The 12,027-nt window shown below is 42.1% G+C and overlaps 1 protein-coding gene across 1 annotated transcript in view; it reads right to left on the reverse strand.

The window, feature by feature from the left end:
- myo10 (myosin X) overlaps positions 1-12,027 on the reverse strand; it is a 117,814-nt gene that overhangs the window by 45,601 nt on the left and 60,186 nt on the right. The window contains exon 4 of the mRNA XM_011486183.3: positions 7,562-7,749. Coding sequence (XP_011484485.1) covers positions 7,562-7,749 — 188 coding nt within the window. The remainder of the gene's footprint in view (positions 1-7,561; positions 7,750-12,027) is intronic.

The raw sequence follows: 12,027 nt of genomic DNA on the forward strand, positions 1-12,027 counted from the left end.
GAGGTCAGGGACTGAGGGGTCTGAGTGGTGACACTTTTTTGATTACAACTGTTCATTCTTTGAAAACTGAGAGAAACACGTTCAATGTCTTTAAAAGAATATGGTGGTAATAAACACTGGAGTCATTTGATTTTCATCTAAAAGTTCAAAATTCTATTCTATTTACTCAAAGATGTTTTTTTCTTTCAACATTTGTCTATTTTTTTTGTAAATGAAATCAATTTCTACATAACTAGTGATATAAACGGAAAACAGTGAAACATTCATTCATAAAAATATCAAATCCCATATTATAAAAATGAACTAAAACCTGTTTTTTATTGCAAAAAATCCCCACAGAATTTATTGATCAGTAGATCTGACGTTGTATTATTGCAACAAAAAGAAATATTTCCCAGAAAGTGCAATTCTTATGAATGAATGATGAACTTTAATATGATATGATTGAAGACGTGAGGGGACGATCCGATGGCAACATAGTTATCCTGTTGCCATGGCAACTATAATCACACATTTGCTTTCTCGTGCAGTAAAAAAGATACTGATTGCCAGGGGTATATTTTTTGAATGTTTCAAAATGTTACTTCAGATTGTTCTGCTTATTCTGATGAGATTGGTCATTTCCTCCAGACGATGGTCTCTGTGTTCGACACAAAGGTGTTGCACCTTAAAATATTCCTCCAGTCCACTTCAAACCTGAGTGTGGAAATCCCCAGTAAAGGTGGATTTAAGCCTTTATGCTGTGGAAAACTGTAAACCTTCGAGACAGAGATGTAAGGTTTGTTTTACATGTTTACCGCCAGGAGATGTGGGGAAAAAGATGGATTTAATGCAGAGGTGTCCAAAGTATACACAAAGAGGGCCAGATTTGGTGAAGTGAAAATCTCTCGGGGCCAACCAATTTACCTGCAGCCTTTGAACATTGAACGCTAATGAACTGATGAATGAACTTTTTTCTTCTTCTGTGAATTTCAGATTTGAAGACCAGAAAGGAAATGAAGAAAAAGTCAGTCTGGAAAAAAACACTTTAGTCTCCATTAAGTCTGGGTTCATATATGTTATATATTAATCATTACTAAACACCCACTCATATATAATAACACAAAGTATAAAACACTGCAGTTGTGATCAGAGAAACACATCTGTTTATTTTATTTACAGTCAATGTTTTAAAAATGAGCTAGAAAGTGTCACAGAAAAGTCCCACTGCATGCTGTTGCCACAGGTTTATGACTTCTAACAGAATTTATCCAATCAACGTGCTGGGTTAGGGTTAGGGTTATTGATTTTATGACAGGAGCCTGCAGGCCAGGGGAAATTTGAACGCGGGCCACATTTTGCCCACGGGCCGGACTTTGGACATGGCTGAATTTAATGTGAAAGTGTCAGAAACTTTGGGACTTTCTTTGAGGAGAAGTTCTCAATTCTAAAACAAGCAGCTCAATATTTTGTGAGTTATAATAGAAAAGATTGTCATGTCAAGACACAAGGGGATCGGAAATGCAGGATTGGGCTTCTACAGAGGACAATATGCACTTCCAGAGTTCTTAGTTCTCAAAAAACGTGTGGACTGACAACAACTGGAAAATGTAAAACAAACAAATAAACAAACAATCCGGTGATTGGTCATGTTTCAGTGACTGAGGTTGAACCTCCAACAGTCTCCGTCCAGCTTCCCGCCTTTCCACCAGATGTTGGAAACGGACTATAGGAATGGGAGCATTACAGAGGTGCCACACTAATGTGGCCGTCCAACAGTGGATGTATTAGTTCAACTGAAAGGGGCGGGGCCTAAGGCGTTTAGATCATGCAGTGAAAGACCGTATGATGGTTTGTCTTCCGAACCAACAGAACCAGGAAAGGTTCAAGGTTTGAAACTTCAGTTTATTCTTCGTAGTTACTGAGATGAATGAAAGTCAGGAGGCCTTCCAAGAGCTTCATTGTAGGTGGTTTGGAATACTGCTCGGATGTGTGCTCTCAACCATGTGGGGGATCTCCATGAAGGCAGCGTGTTTGAACGCGGGCAGGTACCTGCTCCAGTGGGATCCCCTAATGAGCAGATGGTCTTGTATTGGAGCTGGGTTCTCCCTCCTTCTCTTTTTTCACCAGCTACTGTTTCCTTCACCTACTCCTGCCTGGCTCTGATTTCCCACAATCCCTTAAATCCGACAAGAAAGCTTCCTGCCTGGCCTCAAAGTGCCAGCTTGCAATTTATGGCAAGAGGCGCCGCCTTTGTGCGCGCGTCGGCCGCTGCCGTGCTTGGCGTTTTACGAGAGCTTGTTTTTTTGTTCTCTTTTGCCGTGAGCGTTGTGGGTCATTGTGACTCCGTCCACGTACGCCGGCAGCTGTGCAGGGCTTCCCTCCGAATGATCCCTTAGTTCAGGGTGTCCCGAAAAAACCCTTCATCACACTTCATAAATGTGGTGAGTAAACAAACCAGGTCAGGTCCATCTGCTTCTATTGTTAAGAAGCCGCAAAGTATGTAAGGTTCTAACATTTATTCCCTCAAACATAAACACAAAACATCCAATCAGCTGCATCAGTGAGAAAGCCCGTCTTCCTATAGAGTCACGGTTGGAAAAGACACGGATTTACGGGATGGGTAAAGCCCGTGCGAGCTGGATACAATGGTATGATCCATGAAAATGGTCGACGTGTTTGTCAAGACTCCTGTCATTGACTACAATACTACTCCTTTAGGATTTAGGGTTCTGTAGTGACGTTTTGGCAAATTTAATTAACCCTGTAACGCTGGAGATGTCGCCGACGACGGAAAATGACACATGCTTTGTGAAATGCTGTAACTATTCGACTGTTTATGTGATAAACATTAATCAGCTGATTCTGACGGGGAGAAAAACTGTTGTTCATTGCATAATGTTGCTCAGCATCCTTAAAGTCATGGATCTCTCTGTATTCTAGATGGTTTGCCAACCTGTTCTCCACATGGACCAATGTTTTAGCATGGTCTAGCCATGAACATTAGGATACTCTTGAAAGCTCAAAAAATGGATTTTCCATGATATAGGCCCTTTTAAAAGTCTCAATGTCTCAATGGAGATCACTACCAGTGACATGTCTGACCGAGTTCCTGAGTATAGACACGTAATCCTCCATTTAGAATCAATTTTGAAGGATAACTGGACGGTTGCACTTGACTTGCTATCACTAATTCCATTATTCTTGTCATATTCTCTGGAACACCAGTGCCCTCTGCCTTCAGGCAAAGGCACACACATTTTTGGTGATGATAGAAAGACAAAACAGTAAAGCGCGGCTCAGCTGCAGCTCTGTCAGTTTGTGCGGCGCAGGCTGGTTGTGGCGGACGCTGCCTCACCTGCCGCTTTCCCGTGTACTTGAAGAGGAAAATCATGAATTTGCTACTTTTTACCAAAGAAAAGTTGAAAACTCACACAGAAAAAAAGTACAGGTTCACCAGTATCAGTCTAGGGGGTTTATTTGTCTATGTCCAAGCACACAAAGATGTTGAAAGGACCACCAATGACTATGAACTCCTAAGATCTCGCCTTATTAAAATGCTGTCACCTTATTCGATCACTCTAGTTTTAGTCATGCCGGATTTTGGCAGTAAACCATCATTGATGACTAATTTCATGTTGCTCCCAAAACATTTGAAATAAATATGATTATTCTTTGTGTTCTTAAGTGAATGTTTAGCAAACTGAATCAGGGTTAGGGTTAGGTTTAGATCCACCCTCAAGAGGGATCTGCACGTCATCTGCTGCTGTTTGGTGCTGCTCCAGCTGGAGGTTTTAGCACTTTGCTTCAAGGCAACAATTAGCAGCTTATTAACGGCTCAGAGGCAGTAAAAGTCTCAGGGAGCAAAACAGTGTTTTTCACTGTGGTGCTTGAAGTAACGCGTGGCGGCAGAGGTGGGTTTGTCCTCTGTGATTTGCATTGTTGCGGCCATCCACACGCTGAACACAAAAGCGGTTCGTTTTTAAGCGGCTTCAGGAACAGGTGGGAAAATTGGCTGAAGGACATCCCTGAAAAGTAGCAGGAGGCTGCAGAAGCCCTTCGAAAGATCCGGGAAGGAACAGACCCATTTGTCCCGCAACGATCCTTCTAAGCAAACAAAACGCCTCATTGTGGATCGAGGTCTTCGCCGCCACATCAGGACAAGTTTGTGTTTACGTGTTTACATATTCCTCACTCTGTCTAACGTCCAGCCTAACAAAAGAGCCGTTCTGTCCCGGTGAGGAGCATGAAGCGAGCCATCCCAGAAAAAAGAATGCGTGAAATCTTTGTTTACGTCACAGTAAATGTGAACCATGGAGGCAAATCCCTTCAGTTTCAGTGCTGATGGAGCTCAAGAATGGTCATCAAGAAAAAAACAATCCTGCAACATTAACAGTGAAAAGACGGACCTCTACTTTTCTTTTAAATTGTTAAAAAAAAATCAAAAGAATATTCGTCCCAGCAAACCTGTTTACAGATCCTGACACAGATCCAGCATGACTTTCCCGCAATACAGTCCCATATCACGGTATAACCTCCAATTGTTTACAGTAGGATTTTTGGGGGGGGCTTTCAGTTTTTTATTGTTCAACAAACCAAATGAATCCACAGAGCTTCAGAGAACCTTCCTGAAAACAGAACCCTCTTTGGCTCATACCCTGGTGAGACAGAAACAACTTTATCTGTCCTTCAGTCTTAATCAAGTCATTTGTGTCACGCCACCTTTCATGAGGATGAGATGAGTTGTAGAAAGCCACTCACATTTTGGCTTTTGAAAATGTCCGGGTATAAATGAACAATTTAGGGAATTGGGCGACCCAGTGGATGTAAAAAGGAGAGCAGGAGAGCAGAGCGTTTCCTCCCCATAAAGTGAGTTTAGTGCGTTTAAAGGGGGCATGTGAGTGCTGTTATCCCCAGTGTCAATAAAAAGGCCCAAATGAGTTTGTGAAGTGTCAGCTAATGGTTAGAAAAGCTGGTTCCCAGAGTGATCTTCAGCACGCTGTAAAAAGCAGCAGTGCAGCATGGGAAGTTGGTTTAAAGCAGCAGCCTTGGTGCGACTGTTAGGCCCAGGGTAACTACACTGACCAAAAAAATAAACGCAACACTTTTGTTATTGCTCCCATTTTTTATGGTATGAACTCAAAGATGTGAAACATTTTCCACATACACAAAATAACCAGTTCTCTGAAATATTGTTCACAAATCTGTCTAAATCTGTGATAGTGAGCACTTCTCCTTTGCCAAGACATTCCATCCCACCTCACAGGTGTGCCATATCAAGATGCTGATTAGACAGCATGATTATTGCACAGGTGTGCCTTAGACTGGCCACAAGAAAAGGCCACTCTGAAATCTTCAGTTGTATCACACAGCACAATGCCACAGATGTCGCATGTTTTGAGGGAGCGTGCAATTGGCATGCTGATATCAGGAAGGTCCACCAGAGCTGTTGCTAGGGAATTGAATGTCCACTTCTCCACCATAAGCCGTCTCCAAAGGCGTTTCCGAGAATTTGGCAGCACATTCCACACACGGATGGACCTGGCCTTAAGTCTTAGTAAGATGAACCCGTATGAAGTTGACCCCTAAGGGTACCGCGGCCATTTGGGCTGTCCAGGCCCGTGAGGGTTGCAGAGACTTTAACTTGGCTGGTAGAAAAACAATGTCACTAGCCACTTTGGCAGGTGAGGCATTGCTCATCGTCTTTGAGAGGGGGCTCAAACTCACAACCATGACTTTTAAGTGTCTGTCCCCCCGAAAAAAGAACAAAAAAATGCTACCACAAACAATCATCCCAGAGTTGGTTCAAACATTTAATTTGGACTTTATTGTGAAGATTTTATACTTACGTCGCAGCAAGCAATGCATTCAGTGGCTGCATGGAATTTCTGCACTTATGTGCTTTCATTAAGAGCTCACTATTGCTGCATTCAGGTTCGCTGGTGATTTCTAGGATTTACTCTCACTGACCTCAGCTAACACAAACACACATTTACTTGTTGCTCCATGTCACTGTAACTCTTTGAAATGACTAAGACTCACAACTACAACACACTGATCTGTAAGAACACACAATAATGCAAAACGTTGCTCACATTTCATTATATGCCTGATCCTCCCAATTTGTAAAGAATTTGAAAAAGTAATTATTTTACTGTCTATCACTAGTTCTACTCTTAATTCTTCTTTTGTACATTGAAAAAAAACATTCGCCCTAACGTGTTGTTTAGGTTTTTGCTATGACCTGCTGCTCGCAGCATGCCTATAGAAAATAATGTGAATGAACATTTTCGCACTACGGGTTCACCCAGGGGTCTACGATTAGCTATACGGTGCAGGCCAACTTTATGCCCCTTACAGGTTACCGTATTTGCTGCCCGTGGACAACCTGTGACCACTGTGACTAACTCCACTGGAGGGAGAGGGGGCATCATATTGAGGATTATAAAAGTTTCTTCTGTCACTTTAAGGCCGCTTAAGGCACTTACCCACTGACTAGCAGTGTTGCCATGGCGACTTCGAGCTGTGAGACTCACTAGTTGGTTAAGCACAGCCCTGGCACATGGGAAATCCAGGTTCGATTCCCAGGGGTCGTGATGAGCTTCATCCAGTGTGGGTCCTTGGGCGAGACCCTTCACGCTCCAGGGGGCCCAAGTCTGTGTCCCCCAGTGCCGGTCACCAGCCCAGATAAATTACAGGGTGGTGTCAGGAAGGGCATCCAGCATAAAAATCTACCTGTGCGAATCCGTGAAAGCTGATTCGCTGTGGCTCACCTATGCTAAAAGGTGCATAACATCTAGCAAACTTCCCATAAAAAGGGGAGATCTACTGTATCTCTGCCCAGCAAACTTTGGAATAATCGGTTATTTTAGGCTTCCATAGAGAAGATAAGAAACATCGTGTAAACACATATTTTTGAACACAATTATGTGTCCCGTGAAGAAGATACCACAGTTGCTACATGGTTAAGCTTCCTCTGCGGATACTTCTTTGTGAAAACAATACTTCTGACCACACGTAAACAATGCAAAGCAGGCACGTCCTCAGGATACCTCGACAACCACAAAACCAGCAGTTGTCCCACACTAAAACACAAGAATCTCTCCGGTTTCCGGCCTTTGCTAAACTGGGAGGCTGAATGTTATCATTTTGAAGCAGTTTTGAAAGTCAGATGAAACAATGGCTTGAAGGCAGACTTGAAAAGCAAAGAGGAAGGATGTGAGGAAGGAACTCAGCCGACAGAGGATGGAGACAGATTAGAGATTCTGTGCAGAGTAGAGATTGTCAGAGGTGCAGCCAAAGAAACCAGGAAACTTGATCAAAGTGTTGGATCAACACTAAAGACCACAAAGGTTGATTCAAAGGGGGCAGATATGGTTGATGGCTCAATCGCGAGCCCTGAAAGCAGAGGAGCAGATATCCTTAATAGGAACTTTCAAGGAGATAAAGAAGAAAAACTTTAAAGGACAAAGTCAAATGTGTTGTGTTCCGGGCACATTTTGGACTCTGCTGCCCCTTAGAGAACAAAAAAAAAAAACACAGTTGGGGCTTTCTAGAAGAAGAGGAAACACATAAAACACACCTGATCAGGATGCATTGGTTCTGTTGCCTCTTCCACAGCGACCGGTAGCATTCGTTGGCGACTGCAAAGATGTGCGGGGTGATCTCGCCAAGGTGGTGGCGGCTGTACATCTCCATGGCCTGTCGGTCGTACAGACCAGGTAGCAGCTGGTAAGGGTTAACTGCGGCCAGGATGGAGCCGATGTACGTCTACAGAGCAGGACAGATGATAAAACACACCTTTAGATGACTGGAACTGTTTAAATTACTTTTCTCAAATAAACTCAATCATAAGCAAATATATTTGCTGCGGAAGAGAAAACAACGGTTGAAATGAGCCAAATACACAAAAGATAATCTAATTGTTCAGGCAAAACCGAGGACCATGAAACCTTTTTTAAGGAGAAGTGGCATATCATCAACAGTTTAATAAAACTTTGCGAGAAAGCTCAGCAGCAGCTTCTGGTTAAAACCAGCTTCAGACTTCGGTTTTCAAAGGGAAACAAACCAAACTGCTGAAGAAGAACGTTTGCAAATCCAAAAGGCATCTTGGCTGCTCTTCAGTGACGTATCCACTAATACTCAGGGGGGGAGAATGGAGCACATCAGCACTTGTCTATGGGAGTCGACTGTGCCTCAGAACGGCTGCTGAAGAAAGAGCTCGTCATCACTTTGTCAGGCTGTTTCTGGTGACGCTTTCACACCCTCTTTACAGGAAAACCATGGCGATGAAAAGCTGGTAGATCGTCTGATGCTGCGTTCAGACCGGACATGTTAGCATTTGGTGTTTACACTGGACAAGGAGGGGATTCTCCTGTTTCTTTTTCTATTCTTTACTAGCTAATGTCCACCACCTACAGGTGGAAGAGGCTTGGTGTGAAATGTTTTTCTGTCACAGCTCTATTCGGATATATGAAAGACTTTGCGTCATATAATTTCTCCTCTATGATCAATTTTTAAACTGCTGGCACTTCCGTGAAAAAAAGGGCGCCATTGAAACATCACTACCAAATTACAGTCCCTGATTCATTAGAATTTAACTGATCTAACTTTCAACGCACGTTCAATGGGTGTGCGCTTTGTACGTACAGTAGAGCCAGGAAACGGTCATTGAACTTGCATAGTAATGTGCCAACGCAAGAGTTTTGTACGTTTGCATAGACTTTGTTATTAAGAGTGGTTGGTTCAACACACGTAGCAGAGGGTGCTGTGAATTTAGCTTAAGACTCATTTCAAACCAGGAAAACAGTGTGAAGCTGCTTTACAACACTAGCAGGAGAAAAAAAGGCATTTTGGAAGAGTATAAACAAGTCAATGGTGGCCTTTGTGAAGGTGACAGGTCATAGCAACCATATGACTTTTTTCCCATCTCACAGTGTTGAACATGTCTACAGATTTATATGTTCCTATAGGCATGTCATTTTTCTAACTTTCCTTAGCAACCAGTCTTGTTACATGCTTAGATGCTCAATTATAATGACTCATGGAGGAGTTTGTTTTCTAACATGCATGGCTCTGTGCAGTTTGATGTTGGGTGGACAGGGAAAGTGTTACTTATAAGGCTGTCGTAATGATTATTTAAATAACATTACCACAATGAGTTTAAAAATCGGTTGCTATGGAAATTTTAAAAAATACTTCCTCATAGAGACACAAAACTGACAACACATTTCTTTTCAGCCCAAAACATGATAAAAATGTTATGGTTGTCATGGTCCAAAAACTTCTACGGAGGTTCCTATTTTAATTCAACACTATTGTAGCCACTACTATTGAAACTACTGTAACCACGATCCAAGTCTGACACTGATTGATTGTTGTTGTGGTCTGCTGTGTTGGGTGTGATTACAGGCAGAGGCGAGAGCCTGCAACTTTTGTGATTCATATGTGACCCCGATGCCCCAGTCCCACCCCAGCACCTCTGCCCTTTCCGCCTTCCCCCACGTTGTGTCTGTTGCTTTGTTTTGTAACGCTGTTGCTGCTCTCCAAGGAGGTCCCAAGAACAGCGCCGCACAGCCACATATAATTACTATAAACTGCAAGTATAACTGCAGATGATTATAATTTGAACTAAAGAGTTCCAGGCTGGACTTGGGGAAGTTGGTTAGTCGACAGAAAAACATAATTTGCAGTAATTTCTCAAGGATAAAATCAGGAACGATACAAAGCAAAGTTTAATGGAGCATTAAAAAGCCAGATATTTTCCAAGAACTAAGCAAAAAACAAAAATAAAAACTTAACAGCAGATCAAGTTTTATTCAGGATTGAGCTTGAAAGAAAGAGTTCTGAAAAGGCCTTAATAACCACAAATCCAGATGTTTTTTTTTCCTCTTAAATTGAATTCTTTACAAATTTTGTCCGTACACCTTCGACTGAGAGCAAAAATCTCGTTAACGCTGTGCACACTGTTCCCAAAGCTGCACATTAGGCCGTCGCCTCCAGCAGGAGAAGAGATACAATAAAAGGGGAGGGCGGGTGGGACATTCTGGTCTGCAGAGCGTCTGTTTTCTGTGGTCAAAACCACTCGACTCTGTGATCCTGCTAATCCCACCCGCTGACCCATGAAAACATACACTTCTCTGTATTTTTCCGTTTGAATATTCTCCATCATTTTTTCTCTGTTTATTATCATTTCATTACCTCTAATACAGTTAGTCAAACTGCTATTCAACTTTATTAAATCGGAGCAGAGATTCCAGGTCGCGTCTTGCTAAAACAAGCATAGAAATTAAAAGCAGGAGGCTCAGTGTCTTGGTGAAAAAGTCTAGTTGGATGTGGGAGAACAGAAAAAGAAAATAGGGTGAATATTTCTGCCTGGGACTCTGTGTCGTGTCTGAGCAAAAACCACGCTCTAAGAACTCGAATCACAGCCGTGTAAGCAACGATTAAGCGCAGAGCTGGGAGATCACGGTGCTAATTCCGTGCTTTTTTTGCAGAGCGCCACTTTGTTTTGGGGATAACAATCCATGAGGACAGAAAACCAAATGGAAACATTTTCTGCTAACTGAAGGCAGAAGCTGCTGCATTTTTCACGCCAATTATACAAATCCCTCTGAGCAGATAATGATATAAACACAAGACAAAAGTCAATTATTGGCTATGAGTTCAGGGAATAAACATTCTTTTTAGATAAAATATATAATAAAGACTTACCTGCTACCTTTATCATTAGTAAAGTCTTAACTTAGACAATACTAACTTTTCTGGATGAGTTAGGCCTCAAAGTACTGAAGCCTGGAGCCACAAAGAGCTGTGATTGGTTAGCTTTCTGATGTCTACTGAATTTATGTTAATAAAGAGTTTCATGCACAACTTTAAAAACAAGAAATATTCATAACTTTAAATATTTATTTAAGTCCAGTTTTTGAATACTCCTGTTTTGTTTTTTACAGCGCACTGTCTCTTGTAGAAATAGAAATAGTAATATCTTTATTGTCATTGTACATGTACAACAAAATTACAGTGCAATTTTTTCCGGTGGAATAATAAAAAAGTCAAATTAAAATAAAAAAACTAAAACTGGGAAATAAGGCAATATAAGATACAAAAATATAAAAAGGAGGTTACATCTTGTCAAGGTATTGCACGCTTCCCTAATAAATTAACTTTATTTAGCAGCATTTAAGACCACGATGGCTCTTGGATAGAAGCTATTTTTTAATCTGTTTGTCCTTGTTTTAATCGTCCTATATCTTCTGCCTGAAGGCAGCAGTTCAAACAGAGAATGTCCGTGGTGTGATTGATCCCGCAGAATTTTCGGAACCTTTTTTAGGGAGCGGGAAATGTACAGTTCTTCCAGGGATGGGAGAGGGCAGCCGATGATCTTCTGGGCTCTCGTGGTGAAATGCATTCAGCTTTCCCGATCCATATTCATTTGCTAGCAGGTTTTTGGCGTCTTTCTATAAAACTGGACTCATTTTTCTATGAAGGTTTGAACTTTGAGAGTGTTTGAAGAGACAGACGAGTATTAAAATCGGTCTGTTTTCATGTCTGTCAGAGAAAAGACTATTAAGTGTCAGGATCTAGGGGCCTTTTTTGGCCTTCATGGCTTGCCATACCTGCTCAGCCTCCAGACTCCTCCAGAATTAGATTGATCCTTCATTGCAGCTGGATCCTGGTGTATTTAAGCTCCATGCCTTCACCTACACTCTGCCAGTTTGTTGTGTTCTCTTCCCTCGAGGAAGGTATTTCAAGTTGATGTTTCTGCCTGCTGATGTTGATCCCAGTCCTGTTCTTGGACCTCAGGTCAAGTCCCTTGTTGGTGTGTTGCCTTAGTTTTGGGTTTTGGGCAGAATATCATGTGCATGAGCCTGGACTGGATTGGTGCACCCAATTCCCAATTAGAAGGAAAAAAAAGACACCTGCCCTGTCCCAGACTTAATAAAAATAAAACTGGAGACACCAAATACTACTGCTTTAAAGAAACTCCACGTCGGCTCTGCGTGAAACTCAACACTGCCTGCTTCTCCTGCGGCACTTCCACCATCC

The sequence above is a fragment of the Oryzias latipes genome, chromosome 17 (assembly GCF_053564925.1).
Source record: "Oryzias latipes strain Hd-rR chromosome 17, Olatipes_Hd-rR_3.1".
Taxonomy (NCBI): domain Eukaryota; kingdom Metazoa; phylum Chordata; class Actinopteri; order Beloniformes; family Adrianichthyidae; genus Oryzias; species Oryzias latipes.